At 32.8% G+C, this 18,671-nt stretch overlaps 1 protein-coding gene across 6 annotated transcripts; it reads right to left on the bottom strand.

Moving 5' to 3' along the window:
• Window positions 1–1,235: 1,235 nt before the first annotated feature.
• LOC131608956 (uncharacterized) lies at window positions 1,236–4,402 on the bottom strand. 6 transcript variants are annotated; one of them, XM_058880558.1, is made up of 5 exons: window positions 3,690–4,402; window positions 3,327–3,606; window positions 2,707–2,958; window positions 1,854–2,370; window positions 1,236–1,572 (listed from the first exon to the last, which is right to left on the bottom strand). In XM_058880558.1, the coding sequence occupies exons 3-4, from the start codon at window positions 2,889–2,891 to the stop codon at window positions 1,998–2,000; spliced, it is 558 nt and encodes a 185-aa protein (XP_058736541.1). In that variant the 5' UTR covers window positions 2,892–2,958; window positions 3,327–3,606; window positions 3,690–4,402; the 3' UTR covers window positions 1,236–1,572; window positions 1,854–1,997. The 6 variants fall into 6 exon arrangements, with proteins under 6 accessions (XP_058736541.1, XP_058736546.1, XP_058736543.1 ...); XM_058880563.1 differs by having other exon boundaries at window positions 3,327–4,109; window positions 4,192–4,402; XM_058880560.1 differs by having other exon boundaries at window positions 3,327–3,838; window positions 4,063–4,401.
• Window positions 4,403–18,671: the final 14,269 nt, after the last annotated feature.

The following is an 18,671-nucleotide window of genomic DNA, read 5'->3' as shown; positions in this document are numbered from 1 at the left end:
CACTGACACCTACACCATATTGGTATAGGTAAATTCTACTCATTTTAATTTTTTTAATAATTTATAATAACTTTAATTTTTGTGCAAGAATTTGTGGCTGTATTATGACCTACGGTGTAGATAAGGTGTATGCATGAACCAATGTCAAAATAATAAGTCTCTATTATCTTTTATCTTCACGCGGTTATACAAAAGATATGACTCGAGTCATATCTTTTGTATAACCGCGTGAAGATAAAAGATAATAGAGACTTATTATTTTGACATTGGTTCATGCATACACCTTATCTACACCCACTACTAGAAATACTCTGTTTTCCTGCGGATTTACCTGCGGATTTTAGTTAAATTTCCGCAGGAAACACGTTTCCTGCGGATTTACCTGCGGTTTCTTGTCCCCAGCTAAAACCTTCGTGGGTAATATTTTCGGCAGGAAGTTCCGCAGGTAATTCCGCAGCTAAATCCGCAGGAAATTTTCCGCAGGTAAATCCGCAGGAAAAATCCGCAGGTAAATCCGCAGGTACTTTCTATCAAATTAAAAAAAATAATTTATTAAAATTTTGAAACATTACTATAAATGACTCATAAAACCAAGCTCTTGGGTCTTTGCATCATTGATTTCTGGCGTGAATATTAATACAATCTGAAGCAATATTTAACAATAAATATCCAACTTAATCAGCAAAACTATCTATCTACTATTATATGCAATGTATTACATTATCATACAAAATCAAGATACAAAGCTTCTCAAGTTACACTTTCAATTAATTATCGGATTTCTAAACAGAAACTTCTTAGTTTGAATCCCATACACTATAATTAATATTTTCCTAATCATTATAATTAATATTTTCCTATTTCTAGTTATAGCAAAATCTTAAGGATCAAGAATTTTACAATCCTCAATCATCAGCTACACACAAAGAATGAAAAAATAAATTCTATATTCAAAATTAGAATGTACAAACATTTGAAGCTCTTTTCAAAATTGATTTTACAATAATCAGCTACTAATTAGAACCTAAACAAGCAATCATTCATCAAATTATTCAGTAAAAATAATTCCTATGCCCTAAAAGCTAGAACAACGTTGAACTTAAAGCAAATAACAAAGCAAAAAAATAAATAAAAAATAAACTAAACAGAAAGGATTGAAGTGGCAGAGTTTATACCTCAAAAACAATTGTAGCGAATCGAAGCTTAAAACGAAATCTGAACAGGCATGCATGAACTAAAGTGAACAACGAACTCCATGAAACGATCGAATGTCCTCTTCAATATATACAATTCAAACAAACATACAACATAAATAATAAAGACCATCACCACACCAAAAAAAAATCACAAATTATAATTATTAAATCAAGCCATGGCCCCAATAAAGACCACCACCACCATAACATGCAAAACTCATCTTACTGTTACAACTTTGATTCAATGATGGATCTGCCTTCTGAATACCAAAAGACTCATGGATGGTTCAGAGCAAGTAATACCTCAATTTTCTTCACTTTTATCATGTCTTAAATTGATTGACCATGGGCCATTCTTTAACATTGCTTTCAACATCTGTAAAATTATAAGGTGTAAAGTAGTTAATATCAAATAAAATTAAAGCCTTTACATTATCCAACTTAACAATTGAGCAAATGAAATGGGATTACATTAGCATCAACCCAACAATATGAATTAATAATAAACCCCAAATAAAGAAAACCCCCAAAAAAAAGCACAAATTTTGAGAGATGAATTACTGATTCATGTTACAAATTTTGATAACATCAAAATACAAAGAGTTATAGGTTTGAGGATATCAGATCGATGAAGAAGAGATGGATGGAAGGGATTACCTTTAGTTGAGAGATGCAAAGTTTAAGGTAGCAGTAGAGGGAAACAACGACACAGTGAGAGTGAAATTGAAAAACCGTTTTTCCATCACAGAGGAACTATTGATGTTGAAACAGTTGAGATTCCATCAAAAGGGAAGAGGAGATTCACGTTTTTCGACCACCATACCATTGAAAACGACCACCGTCGTTTCTCCATTTATGTTCGGTAACTCCACCTTTCTTCCCCTCTCCTGAATCCTGGAAGCTTGGTTGATGGACCGGCCGAGCTTCTTGACGCCCAGCCCTTACAAAACTGTTGTCTCCCCATCTACGGTTGCCAAGCCGGACATTTGCTGAAGCACCATAGTAAGCCTCATTGTCATCTAGATCATCATCAGCTTCTTCATACTGATAATAATAGTCTTCTATCTCATAGATATCTTCTTCAACAACTGGACGCTCTTCAACAACTAAAGGCTTGAACCACTTGGCCCGAAGTAGGAGGCAAACACTTTCATCGAACATGTAATCTTGAATACTGCCAAGCATAAAAGGTCATGTAGTTAGCACACAATTTCAGTCACTTCTCTGAATTAAGCATGCATTAAGATTATTGTCAAAGAGAAATTGAGATGTCAAAAAGGAAAATAATGCAACATTTAACCTATAAAGTTGTATAATAGGGACAAGAAATTGAGTAGTTTGAAAATTCTAATTATTCAGAAAGCTTTATGGAGTCCAAAACCAATTTAAAAATTTTAATTGTGGCAAAGTTTTAATGATTCATCCCAGCAAACAACTTACCAAAATGGAATAAGGCCATCGGTTTTATTGTCCCGCTAAATATTTAAAAAAGGGTAAAAGTGAAACTTACAATCTTGTCGTCCTTCTTTGCTTCTTCCAACTTCTGGTCCCAGGATAAGTTGTCCATACTTGAGTAAAGCGGAAAATGTTGTCGATGAAAAGAAGCACATCATGTCCTTCAGCATCACGGAAGTGTTCAGCGACAGTGAGTCCAGTAAGTCCAACACCGGCACGAGAACCAGGTGGCTCGTTCATTTGACCATACACAAGAGCACATTTGCTTTCACTCTGAATTCATGAAACAAACCTGACAATATGCAGCCTGGAAAAAGAAATAAATTACTTAATTATTATTAAAAGTTCAAGTAATTCACTCAATAAATAAATACTACAGATTGAGGTTTGGAGCTCTCTCAGTGGAGTTTCTCAAGCTACAATTTTGAACCTTGATGATTTAGATGTTCAAACACTGTTTAAGACAAAGATTCTATAAGATTGTTCTGTTAAAAGTAGAAAGAAAGAGAGAATAGGCCCTTGGGCGGTCAAAATTGAAGATATGGATGGTTAAGAGTTTCATTAGCTGAAATCCTGCCATTTGGGTACAGGCAAAGCATTCTCTGTCCAACACAACAGCAGGCATAATAAATAAACTTTCAGTAGATGAATAAAAGAGTTAAGTAATTTAGGCACCTATTCAAAAACAGTTATGTGTACCGAAAGAAGATCAAGACCGGCAGGATCGAACTTTGTCCATGACATGTCAACATAAATGAAAAACGGTTTCGGTGAAAACCTGAATAGATGGTTTATTCAGATGCCCCAGATTGGAAGTTGTCTGCCTTGGTTCTTGCCCGAGCATCATTGTCTGTGGATTGATCAATCGAAAAGCATCAATCACCACTTTTCCTTTAACACTTTGAATTGGATCCACAACTACAGCCACTGCTCGCTGATTCAAAGCCTCAAAACTCTGCAAGAAACAATAGCAATTTACATATATAAACCAGCAGCACCAATAAATTAGTAACTATTAAAAACCAAGAGTAATCAAACCCTTAGGTCTAGTCGGAAAATTCGATATTAGCATGTAATTCAAGTTTACAAAAAGGCATTAATTGACATTTGGCACCACCGGCAAACATTCGTTGAAGCATATTTTCTTCTTCAAGTTTTTCAATCTTCCTCAGTTCTAGAAATAAAACCTGTCCATGACAAAGAAAAAAACTTATACTAAATAAATATAAATCTTTCATAAGCTCAGTTCATGAACCAAATCAATAACATATGATAGCAAGGTTACTTTTCCATGCTCAGTTATTCCTCTGTAACAAGTTCATGAACCGAATCTACTCTAAATTATATCTAAAGGAAGCATAAAAACTAGTTTTTGAACAACAATTACAATGTCAACACGATTTCAACTGACCTAATTCAAATCTCCTACCTGCGATTCGACATAATAGATTAGGGTTCCTGCGAGCAAGTTTTCACTGAAAATGAAGATGTGAAATCGTAGAACTGTGATGAGAAAGTTGAACGAAATGAGAATTCAAACCGTGACGAGAACGGTGGACGGCGGTGAGAACGGTGGACGGCGACGGTCGATAGTGAAGAGGCGAGAGTGGCATGAGAATGCTCCATAGGGTTTCACTATTTTTCTAACTTTTTTAGATTTATATGTTATTTAACATTTTTAAGTATCACTTTCATATACTTTCAAAAAATAAAAATATATACAATTTAACATTAAATAAAAAAAATTATAAAAGAATGTACCGTGACATCACCATATAACAAGAATAGGGGTCTAAGTGGAAGAAAAGAAACTGATTATACCAACATACAAACTAAACCAAATCGAAAAAATCTTGATTATTTTTTATTTATTCAAAACTTAAGCAAAATAATCAACACCAAACTGATATAATTATTATATAATAATTATTAGTAAATAATTATTACATAATTTTTATATCAATTAAATTTTGATAAATTTTAAATAAAATACTATTAATATTTTTAGTAAATATTTAAATCTATTAATTTTTTATAAAAAATGTTTTATTTTAAAGAAAAAATTATATTTTATATTTTATAATCAATAATTTAAAAGTTTTTGTCTTATTGGTAGATTCTTGACTCAATATTTAATAATTAAAAATGTGGGTTCGATACACATAAATTACATTTTAGTCAGATTAACTTAAGTTATTGTTCTACTGGTAGATTTTTTGGACCAACATGACGTAAATAGAGAAATTAATAAATTATACATAACTTTTATTTTAGAGAAATTAATTAAAGATATTGTCCTACTAGTAAATTCTTTGGTCTAATACGAGTTACATAGTAGGTTCAATTCTAATATGAAAAATGTTTAAGCAATTAAGAAAATTAAAAATGAAAAATTTCAACAATTATGGAATATATCTATTATTAAAAACTAAGATTAAAATTAAAATTAAAAATTGATTCAAATACATTATAAAAATAATTACTAACATAGAAAAAATAAGGATTAAAAATTAAAATTAAACTAAATAAAAAATACCATAAAAAAATTAGTAAAATAAAAAAATAATAATTAAAATAGATATTCGCAGCAAAATCCGCAGGAAATTTTCCTGCGGAATTACCTGCGGATTTTGTATTATAGTTTGATTTTTTTATAATAAATATCCGCAGTAAATTCCGCAGGAAACTTTCCTGCGAAATTACCTGCGGATTTTATAGTGTAGTGAGATAATTTCTTTGAAATATAAGTTCCGCAGAAAATTCCGCAGGTATTCCTGCGAAATTTTCTGCCAATTTTTTATCCGCAGAAAACTTTATTTTAAGATGAAATTCCCAGGAAAATCCGCAGGTATTCCTGCGGAATATTTTCCGCAGGAAATTCCGCAGGTAAATTGAGTATTTCTAGTAGTGCTCAAGCGACTTCAAATACTACATCTTAAAGTAAAAGTCTATAATTCAATTTCATATTTAGTTCAATAGGACCCAATAACCTTATCAAGATTAGGACCACAAAGATAACAAAATCATTAATTCTAGTATGTCTAAATAATCCATGTATGGGTAAATTCAATGAAGACTCTTACTCAACTCAACTCTTTTTTTATAAGTAAAAAAAATTTATAATATAATAAAAGATGGTAAATAGTCCTTCGAAATTCATGTAATCATATATTACTAGATGTAGAAAACAAAACATCGAAGATAAAAGGAAAAAAACATATAAAAAAAATTACATAAATAGCGAACAAAATAAACTACCTGCAGGAGTAGAACCAAAAAATTAAACCAAACAATGAATCAAATTAGATTTCAAGTCAACATACAACCATCAAGAGATCAGCCACCACCAAGAAAATAAACCAAACCATAACCAAAAGATAGAGCGTTGAAGCCATTTAAAGAAGATGCACAAGTTCTCCATTAATCAAATCAAAAATTATTTTCAAGCTAAAAAAATATTATTTATTTTATTTCTTTCATATTTATCGAAATACTAGAAAATATATGTCATTTCAAGCCCTCCAAATGTTCTAAACTACAACATGACAAATTATAACAAAATCCTCCTTAGTTTTTGTCCGACCACCTAAAGATAAAAAAAAACTCTAAAAAAGAAGACATGGATTCCTAGGAAGAGCTACTTGCAACTCCAACCACTTAAAGATCATATACTAAACAGTACACACAAAATCTAAATGACAAACAAATGGTAAATCGACTCTACCAACACACCACATAAATGGCAAGAGGTACCATCTAGATCGACAACCACCTTTCTCTTAAAAAGATTCTCTCTCTAGATAGGAACTTATCAAGTAAAATTTGTCATAGATCCTATTCTTGTTGACCAACTCAATAAAATGTGAAATCGGTTGATAACCAATAGCCTTCTTAATCTCAAGTATCAAACCATTCACAAACTTGAGACACTTAGACCTCTCAGCATTAGCAGTATTGTAATGAGGACAATACTTAATCAACTCCTGAAATCTTGCAGCATACTCTGCCATAGTTCCATTACCCTGCTTCAGCTCAAGAAACTCAACCTCTTTCTTCCCACGCACATCTTCTAGAAAGTAGTTCTCTAGAAATGCATCACGGAAATGAGCCCAAGTAACCTCAATTCCTTCTTCATCAAACCTCTGAACAGTGTTACCCCACCAATCCTCAGCTTCCTTCTCAAGCATATGAGTACCAAATTGTACCTTCTACACATCCGTATAATTCATGACCCGAAAGATCTTCTCAATCTCCTCAAAGATAGGTGGATTGTTCCTCAAGAAATTACCAAAAGCACGGAACTCGTCCTCTTCTCTATTACCAGCATTCACATTCAAAGTCTTCACAATAGCACCAACAAACATCGGCAACTCCTCAGAAATAACATCATCATTCCGTCTTGCAACCATCGTCTAACAACTAACAAGCAACATCAGACAAGCAGTACCCATTGTGTCACAAACACAAATCAAATACAAAAGGAAAATAAACATATTAATAACCTGGCCAACTGACCGACTAGGCTCTAACACCACTAATGTAACACCCTCTAAACCCCATGGAAAATATATTGAATAATCAGAGTAAATTATCATGCATATCAAAGAGGGTGTCACATGTATTTCAAAAATCAAACATAAACAACACATATACATCTGGTCATGTTCATCACACACATTTGAATTCATGTTTCATATGCACATCACATCAGAATAATTAATCATTTCAAAATGATACCAATAATGAAATCTCATAATAGGAAATCATGCATTAAAGCATAGGCACCAAAGGACTATCATCACATAATCTCAATACATCATAAAATATAAGAGAGTATATCAACATCTCTAAAAACAACATGAATTAAACATTTTCCCGTGTTACATAAATAGAACATGACACACTACCTATAATAATGATAAAATAAGAACTAGCTCCACGATTAATCCTTGCAAGCCAAACTCCACTACTCATCGGTACCTGAGCAATGTCGTACAAAACATTATTTCAACCGAAGGGTGAGAATTCATATCATTATAGAAATATATAATAATAAGTAATGCATAACAACATACATCAATCGAATTCATCACACTTCATACATTCATGTATTCAACTCTTTTTAACACAATTAGCATGTTTACATATACAACATAGTTCAACAATTCAAGATACCAACATAATCAATCACAATTATGACCAATGTACCATTCACACAAATATCGGATAAGCACACCAAAAATATATTTCACATCGACACATGTGATTCCAATGTGACTCAATGCAATATGCATGTGGTACCAATTGTTATCCTTAGCGGTATCACCACGTCCATCTCCAAGACAGATAACCACAAAAAATAAGCTTGTCCCCTAAGCTTCAAACTCATTTCCAAGGTTTGGGACACGTCACTAATTTCCACGAAACTAACGAACATTTCATTTTCACACCGAATGAATGCATGTGCAAATACCAACAATTATATGCAACTAAGACCATCTTCAAATCTTAATCAGACAAGCATATATCACATCATTCATCGCATATGAATCAATTCACCATTTTGCACAAACATACATATATCATGTCATCAATCACATATGAAACACATTCATAACATTCACCTACCCAACACATCACGATTAACATGTACAAACAAAGCTCAATAATGTTGATCTCAACCAATTGCAATTCCCAACATATATATTCACAAAAATCAAGTATTATGTTCATACAAAGAATTGCCTCAAAAGCCATCCAAACATATTCAGAAAATTCTAGAAAATTCATGACAATTAATGATAAATCCATAGCATACAAGATCCATTTCATTTTATGACAAAATATAAAACTTCTCATGTCAGACCGCGCTAAGCGCCCTACACCGCGCTAAGCCCGCTCACGAAAAACCAAAAACATCTGATACGGAACAATTATGTTTTCCCATGATTTTCTTCCAGAAAACATATCCAAATGGCCATAGTTCATGGATTAAAAGCATAGTAACACATACTCATCATATAACATCAATTACTAAAATTAAAATATAATTCAATCATCAATTTCATGGATTCCACATCAAAACCTAACATGTCAAAACCTAGAAATTAAAACCTCCAAATCATACACATGTTACTACCCATTACATTTATCATATACCCCATAATTACATAAAAACCCACCCTTATCTTAGATGCAGTTCTCTTATAGGGTTTCTTCTTCTCTTCTCCCTTTCTCCTCTTTCTCCTCTTTTCTTCACTTCTCTTTCTAATTTTCTATTTTCTCTTGTTTTGTTAAACTCTTAGTAACATAATTCACTTAATGGGCTTACTAATACATAACCCCGCCTTTTCTCTTCCTAACATACTATTTGGCCCAATTACTCATTTTATTATTTCCACACCCAATAACCCAACACACATAACATATATGTTTACAAAATCACATAATTAATTATTATATCATATAATAATCAATAAAAATAAATAACTAATAAAATAACTAGTAAATAAAAATCAGGGTGTTACACTAACCATCCTGAAAGAATGCCTTCTGAAGACTTTTAACCGACGACAGCGTACGATCGATATTCAAAGTTGTTAGGGAGGATAGTGATCATTGTATTTTGATGTAACCTTTCCCTTTAAGTTACCATTTTCTAAACTTTGTAATATTCCATCGAGTCATGTCGTTCTTAGACTACCATTCCATTAATAAAATTTGAGCCTTATCTTAATTTTTTGGAATGTTTATCTTTTATTCTATCTTGCAAAAAAATGCTTTTAAAATTAAAAGATCTGAAACAAAGTCTAAAATCAAAATTTTCAAAATAAAAAGACAACATTTTCTTAAAACTCGTGAATACAAAAGGAAATGTTGGCCTTTTTCCCCATGGAAGTCAAACCTTAAGGTGTGAAACCAAGCATTGGGGAATGTTATCCCCCGTGACACAACTAAGTGTTGATGTAAGAGCATCCGCCTAAGTGCAGATTTTCTTCTCAGAATGTGTTCCTTTCAACGCATTTTCTTCTCAGAATGAATCCTTTTGATATTTAAGATTGATTTGAGAGTGCTCTCTCTCTCTCTCTCCTGGTGAGGTTTTTTACCTTCTACTGAATATGCTACCGATGTTGTTATCCCTATTGTTGTCACCTATGTTTTATATATATATATATATATATATATATATATATATATATATATATATATATATATATATATATATATATATATATATATATATATATATATGTCTATTTTGTTAGCACATGCATAACATTCATTCATCCATTCCTAATTTCATGAACATGCAAATTTGCATTCTATTGATATATGAGAAATCTTATTATGTTTATCCCCCCAGGGATGTCTTTATTCCCTCCATTAGAGCGTCTTTTTAGGCAGAAAGACCCATATCCTTGAGTTTTCCCATTGAGTTTGTATCTCATGGAAAGACTTTGTTTTAGCTAGTTCACTTATCATAGGATAAGATGACCCCCCATTTGAGCTCATTCCTCATTGAAAAGTGTCTTGTTTGGACGTATCTCTCCAACTCTGGTTTGGACTGAACTTTATCTCTGACAAATATGATTATTTGGTTCCCCTAAGTGGTGGATCTTGGATTGGAAGAACATTTATTTTGCACAGTTGAAGACTTGGTCTCCTCAACAAGAACCTGATTATGGTTCCCCTAGAAAGTTGGATTTCTTTCCTGGCATTTGTTATTACAAATACTTCCAGATTTTCTACCCGACACCAAGTGGTGGTCTCTTATTTTAGAAGCTTGTATGTCCCAGAATCCCTTCTTGAAAGAATATGGAAATCTCTACAGAGAAATTTATTTATTTCCAGTGAAGAAGCTTGTGAATGGTTAGTCTCTTCAAAATGATATAAATAATTCATGATGAAGAATATTCTTTTCTAATGGATGGTTAGTCTCCTCACAATGATGAACACAGTTTGTTGTGAAGCCTGATGTTTATCCCTTATGAATGGTTAGTCTCTTCAAAATGATAGAAACAGTTCATGATGAAGCTTGTTCTTTTCTGATGGATTGTTAGTCTTCTCAAAATGAAGAAGATAGTTTGTTGTGAAGCCTGATGTTTATCCCCGGTGAATGGTTAATCTCTTCAAAATGATAGAGATAGTTCGTCGCAAAAACCTTACAACAAAGAACTTTGTCTGTTTCCCTTTCTAAGTTAAAGACTTAGTTAAAGAAGAAGTGGAATCTTGTTATTTGGAAGCTTATTTTGGAAGTTGTATTATCCTTGTCTTAAGCCATCACCTGTTTGATGATAGATTATATACCCTTTCCCCTATGAAGTCCTTATGTCTTCGGCTTAGCCTACCTCTATTATATAATCCATGGTAGTAGATGGATTATTTTCTCCAGAATCTTACCTCATCTTCGGTTATACATACCTCTGTTAATGTTAGTAGATGGTATATATTCGGCTTAGTCTATCGTTATTTGGGTAGCAGATGGTATATCTTGCAACCTTGGAATGCTTTAGCTTCAGCTTAGGCTATCATCATTTGATAGTAAGTGATCTTCCCTAGTTAAGGCATAATCTATCTCAGTGGAATTATAATCTCTCGCCCGTTGTTTGTTTGTTTCTTTTCTAGTGAATATGGTCTCTTTCTTCTATTTTGAAGTAAAGATGTTGTTTGTTGTCATTCACCGTAAAGGTCGGAGTCTTGCATCCATATCATATCATACATATGGTCTCTTTAGGGCCGAAATTGTGCTTATTTTGTATTTAAGTCCTTCCTGTCACGCTGAGACAAAAATCCCAATCTTCCTCTCCTCGCATAGAAGAAACTTAGATAAGGGCAAAAATCATACCCCAATTTTTGATCATAAGATCCCACCTCAAATACATTGAATCTCAAATAGTATGATAACAATTATCATCATTCATTCTTACATCATTTTCTAACCAAAATATATAAATATTGTATTTTCTTGTTTACTTATTTGCTTGTTTGACAAGTTTTTTTTCAATTCAAGATCAACAACGTTCAAATTCAGTATCCAAGCCTAAGCGTGGTTCAATATCCAAGCCTCTCAATATGCTCAAGTGATTTCCCTCACCAATTAGGGTTTTGACTTAATTCTATGAAGAAGTTAACTTTTGGTCAAAGCATGGTCTTATAGCTCAAAGAATGATTCAAGGATCTCAAATGCCTCATCATAATCCACTCATATCATTCATTTGGATAGAAGAGTTTGATTCAATTGGTATTTGAAAGAATGTGATTCAACTGAAAAAGTCAACTGTCCAAGCTCAACTTTGACTTTTGGAAAATTTGGTCAACTATGGACTTCTAAAGATCAAAATATGAGTATATGATTATTGAAGTCATTTGGTCAATATTAATTAAGAAAATCAATCAAATATTCAAAATTAGGGTTTTTACTTTTTATAAGAAATTACATGTTTAAGTGCTCAACTTTGAAAGCTCATAACTTCTTCATCTAGTAACCTTTTTTCATACTCCAAAGGTTAAAATGAAGAGTAAGTTATATTCTACAACTTTATCCTTGAGGAGGAACTCCCAAAAAATGCAAGGATTTTAAGATATGAAACCATGAAGTTGATGATATGTTTTCCAACACTTAGAATTATTTTAACAAGTCAGAATTACTTCCAAAAAGTGCCAAACTTTGAGGCTAATTTCCATCAAGATTACTTGTGAATTTGAGAAAACTCCAAGCACCAAAGTTGTAGAGGATGTTTAGGGCTTTTCAAAAAGTATAAGAACTCCTCCATAGCATTTGTGAGCTAGGAGAACCAAAGAGATGAAGTTGAGGTTCCATACTTGAATTATAAGACATTTGCATGGCATGAACCAAGTTGCAAATTGAACCAAATCTGCATAATCTCTGATTGCATACCATATTAGTTGCAAAATCTCCCTAGAATCAGAAGATTACAGTCACTTTTGAAATGATTAGGTTAATGTATATACTAAAACCCTTATTTCAAGACCTTTGATCTTTCCCTTGATTTTAATACAATACCATGTTAATATTAACTTATTGCTATGATCTCTCCTTGTTTATTCACTTGTATATATATATATATATATATATATATATATATATATATATATATATATATATATATGCTTGCTGATTTACATCCTTGTACAATATATTTTGGTTATGTTTTATCTATGTGTATATACATTATTTACTAACTCCAGATACATGAGATGTTCATCTGTCATACCCCAAAATTTGCCCATCATACTTCAAAATATTTTGACTCATATGATCTTCAATTTCTCAAGACAATACAGGGATTGGGCACACATACTTGGCTCCTAAGCAATTAACCCACATCCAGGGTTTTCCTTCTCTTAAGGTGAAATCAATTTCTGAGGCCTCAAATGAACCTAATGGATTCTCATATTCCTCAAAGGATCCTCGTGTCAATTGTCAAGCTCTGATTCCTAAGATTACTCAGTCAATTGCTCGGATAGTCAACAGTCGACTAGTTTGACCTAAAAGTCAACTGTGGTCAAAGTACAGTCGAAATTCCTAATTTTTGGTCAACATCCTTATCTTGAAGTACCATTCATCATGTGATCAAGGGTTGATCATGATTCATCAAGGAAAGATCAGAAATCCATAAAATTCCAGATTACTAAATTAGGGTTTCTAGGTAAAAGTCAACTGAACTTTGACCAGCCATATCTCTCTCTCATACTTTCTCATAAATTCCTCAACCAAAGCTCATTCTCAAGGAAATTTGATTCTCTACAACTTTGATGTTGGGCCCAAGGTCAAGAAATGCTTCCGCATAAGAGATATGAGCCAAAACATTACAGGTCCTTCTAGAAGCTCGCAAGAAGTAATTTTTTGTCAGGAGCCGTATCTTCAAGATAAAATCCCCAAATACAAAAATGCTTCCAAAGGGGATTACAAAGGACATCTTGAGGTTTCCAAAAATTCCTAGAACATCTTCATAGGACAAAAATTGAAAGAGTTATGTACTGATGAAGTTGACCAATTTTGGAGAAATTGCATAAAGGTCAATGTGAGCAAAATGGACTTTTTGGATCAATGGGCCCAAGATTTGAGTTTCAAACGTGTTTATGGGCTTTATCATGACTCTTAAATTGATTATTTATTTTTATAATATTTATTTTTATTTATTTGGATTTTTATTCATTTAAATATTAATAAAGCATATAAAATTTGAATAATTTGTTTAAATCCAAGATTTGTTTTTCCAATCAGTTTCAACTATTCAATATATCTAATATATGGTCCAATTTCGTGACAAGAGAGATTGGAGAGAGATGAACAAGATTGGAGCATGATTGAAGAAAAAATATCAAAGTTTTAATACAAATTGGAAATCAAATATTTTCCTCACAAAGACAAGATTTTTTTTATATTGTTTGACCTAATTCTCTTCATTATATATACCCTACTCATACAGCAAGGGAAGGGGACGAAAACCCTAGCCTCTAAACACATTCCAAACTCTCAAAAATCAAGAAAAGCTAGGGCACAAGATTTTTTCATGTACAGCCACTCTCAAGTCCTTCCAATGATCTCAATCGGTTCCTGAGGTAATGAGGGGTGAGAATATATCAATAAACAAGCCCCATGATTCCCAGAACGCGCGCATATTATTATTCATATTCATACACTTTCAATTTTCGTATCGTGCATACTAACGTATTTATATTCAAACTAACTGTATTTTTGAGTCTTTGGAATGATTTAGGAAAGCTCTGGATTATTAGTTTGGAGTTTTGACACCTGTAGGGAAAACCACCATTGCTAGGTCGCAAGCATGGTGAAGTTTCGTTGTTAACATTTCAGGCCGTTTTATGGGATAATAACCACTCCATCGTGTTTAAAAGGGGCCGATTAGGTAATCTGGGTGCTTTTTATGATTTTTTTTACGTTGTTTTTAAGTGTTGATGGCTGCAGGCATCAACTACAGTAAATCGTAGCAAATATGGTAGCGGCGTGGAAGCAAATTCGTAGCTAAGCGAAACCTGGTTTGAGCGTGAGGAAGGAGATGATGGCGTGGCATCTGATCGGTTCCTGATTCGCCAGTCAACAAGGCTGACTTCCCTCTCTATTCTTATTGGCCAGTCAATGTGGATATGGGGTCCACGCGCGCTACTCAATGAGTTTGTCTGTTTCCGTTTTATTATTTTTCATTTAATTTATTTGCAGATAACGTTAATGGCACAGGTGGTTACCCGAAGAGGCCAATGACAATAGGAGCGAGGGTTCGATCCTGGCGGCTGTAGTTTATTATGATTATTTTGCTTAAATCCGTTTGCTGCAAGATCCGATGCCCTCAACTGCACGCACGCACCATGTGCCCTCCTACCAACACCATTGGATCTCCATCAAACCAGATCAGAAGATCCAGAATTTGCAGCCTCACCAATATACCCTCAAGACTCAACCACACCGGATCTAGAGCTAAGTTTCTTTTTTTATTTTATTTTTTAAACCCTTTTATCTATTTTCTTTTCTCTATTTTTCTTAATATTATTTTAAAAATTATTTTTAAACATGTTATTTATTAATTAAATGAATATTCTCATGACTCTCTAATTTATTTAATCGAAAATTCGATTTTTTCTCATAATATCAAAATCTCTTTTACAATAATTGTTTTTCACATGATTATTTCAGGGTAATAATTTAATTTTGGGTTAATTAAATAATTTTATGTTTTAAACCCTGATTTTATGTTTGTTAACTATTTTTCATCATGACCACTAATCACTGTTACTGGTAGGTGTTGTCCATTAACCCTAGTCTAGGTTTTTACCTGTTTCTTCCATTAACCATAATTAAGCCTTTTGCCTTGCATGTTTTTTTGCCTAAATTATTACCATTTTAATTTTTGATCTGTCACGTTATAATTGCTGAGGTCTTTAATACACTAAAAATTTCTTTTCTTTGTGCAAATTTTCAGGGTTACCCCAGGATCCTCCGACCACGCGCCGTACCAATCGAAAAAGCTAAGTTTTTAATTATTTTCTTGTTTAAACATCATTTTATTTTATTTTGCCTCCTTGCTCAAAATAGGGTTTGCTTCAAATAGTCAATGAATCCCTTCTACACTCACCCTATTATTTTCCTTTTAATTTTCATAGTCGATCGGGAGTTCGAGGAAGATCAAGGCACTCAAGGGTTTTTACTAATTATTGTTCCCTCTTATTTTCTGCCTTTATTCCCCTTCCCCCGCAGGTGTTTACTGTAATAGCGTAGAACATTTAAACTGCTTTATTTTTCTGTTGTGGTTAGTAACCCTAGGGAGTGCAACCTTGAATTGAATTAGGGTAACTAATTATAAGAAAAAATAACTGAACTGAACTCACGTGATTGTTGCACTGAACTGAACTAATTATAACCTTGAGATGTCATCCCTTTTATTCATAACCTCTTATACTTGAGTTTACTTACATTGATATCTTTGTTTATACTCATTTTATTTGTATCCATGATACACATAACATCTCTCACACACCACTTGAGATGCTTATCCTTAAATGTTTGCTCGAGATGTATGGTTCCTCATTGTTTCTAAATCCTAAGAAATGAGATAATATTGACTAAAATTGTCAAGGTACTCACTTCATATTCTCTCTTTTACTTTGTGCTTAGTATTGTTAAAGCTTAGCACTTTTCCCCTGTTTTAAAATGGTTTTGTATTGTTAAAGCTGAACCTCTTTTAAATCAACTCTGGTTTTGTATTGTTAAAGCTCAACCACCACTCTTTTAAATCACTTTTTCCTTGTATTGTTAAAGCTTATCTATGCCATAAAAGAGCTACGAAAGCGCTTTTTTTTGGCCTTTTACAGCGCTTAAAAGCGCTGCCTATGGTAGCGCTGCCGTGGGTAAAGACAGCGTTTTTTTTACGCCAAAAGCGCTGCCTTAGGTTTACTTCGGACATCGTTTTCCCTTGAAAAGCGCTTTCGTAGGTGGGTCTGTAGCAGCGCTTTCCCTTGAAAGGTGCTTTCGTAGGTGGGTCTGTAGCAGCGCTTTTTCTAGAAAAAGCGCTTTCTAAAGTAGCCTTTAGTAGCGTTTTTCCCAGCTTTTATGCTTTCTTTTATCATCTTAGGCAGCGCTTTTTTATTAAAAAGCAATTTCGTAGGTAGGCCTTTAAGAGCGTTTTTAAAAGTGCTTTCGTTGTTAAACGCAATATTTTAAAGTGCAACCTGTAATTTAAGCCTCCTAGTTCGACCTATAATTTATTTTTATTTTCAACCTGTAATATTTTTGGAAATAATCCCTAAACCTGTAATTCAAGCCTTACATATATATATATATATATATATATATATATATATGTATATATATACCATTATTTCAACAAAAACCCGTATGTAGGACATTATATACCATTATATACCAATATAATACCATTATAATCCAAAATAAAATATATACACCATTATAGTTCAATTCACATGTTTGCAACAGATACATATAACTAAATCATCTCTAACAATAACTAAATCAGAATAAGCCCAAAATTCTCAAAATCCGACGAGCGAACGGTCCTGGTCCTACAAAGTATGAATAGAACAACACTATCAATTAAACTAACTTTGCTCAAACACAATTAAAGGCTCCAACACAAAGTCATTATCAAAATCCGTCACACAATAATGTATTCATAAAACTTTTCACAGAATAATGTATTCATACCTATATGATTCTTTGCTGAATATAAAATTGACACAATTCCTCTTTGATTTCTTCCAACTTAAGTTTCGTGTAAGAAGCTGAATAGAGTTCATCAAAGTACTACATAACAAAAACATAATATGCATGATTTAGTTAAATATAATAAATTATAAGAAATTATCCTAAGTTATAAATCCATATCGTGATTAGAATCTCTAATTAATTCATTCGAATGATTTCTTTCAAAAACCTCAAAACAAAGTATCCGCAATCTATATCGTTTCGCTGTCACAGACACTACATAGAAAAACAAATAAGATTTTATAGTTGTCTTGTTTTATCAAGTAGCATAATATTATAAGCAAAATTGTGAAAATTAATGTACCTGAACTTTGATCCAAGTAATGTTGTTTGATTTAGTCCGTGATACCTGTGCGTCTCTTTGACTTCGGAATACTTATATTGATCTAACAAAATAAAAACATATATTTAGATCAATCTCACAGAAATAATTAAATATATAAATATACACAAATATTTAGAACGATCTCACTTACAAATCAATCATTTCCTTCATAGGCTTATAATTGATCCAATCACCGTCTACCGAATTCAGATAATATACCACTTCTTTTACAGGATCCATAGCAACCAACAACCAGTGACGTCTATACATTAAAACAAAAGTTTATATGAAAATTTTGCTACGCAAAAGAAACAAAGATTAGATGAACCAAGAATGAAAAACTAACCCTATTGGTTGAGTATTATACGCCCAAAGATACAAGCTTTCTGTATTGTCGGTGGCCATGGATCTCTCGACTAAGTGTTGTCTAACTGAAGCCGATTCCCTATCAATTGTCGCTCCACTGACATGGAGGAAGATACGAAATGGAATCTGTTTGACAATTCATTCCCGCGCATCATTTTGTCATACAACAACCTTAAATAAAAAAATAATAAACATTAGACTATTTTCATTGAAATATGTAAATAAATTGTTCAAATAATTAAATAATATATTGATCGAATTATCGGATGTATGAGTGAATATTATCGACGCCTAATTCTTTATGCTTAAAAATCTCTTCCATTTCCTCTAGTGCAACTTTTTCGGTGAATTCAAAACCAAAGATACCTTCATCCATATTAATTTCACGAATTGCACCTGTCGTCAAATATGATGTATCCACAAGTGTTCCAAGCGCCTGCCGGTATCGAGGCATAAAAGCACCTCTTTTTGCCACGGCCTTCAGAGGACCCTTTTCCTTTTCCTTGGGTGGTACGCTACGAATTTGCTGGCTCACTTGTTGTGACCCTTGAGCTGATACCTAAAAATC

Source organism: Vicia villosa, linkage group LG6 (genome assembly GCF_029867415.1).
Source record: "Vicia villosa cultivar HV-30 ecotype Madison, WI linkage group LG6, Vvil1.0, whole genome shotgun sequence".
Taxonomy (NCBI): domain Eukaryota; kingdom Viridiplantae; phylum Streptophyta; class Magnoliopsida; order Fabales; family Fabaceae; genus Vicia; species Vicia villosa.
This window is presented reverse-complemented; position numbering and strand designations above follow the sequence as displayed.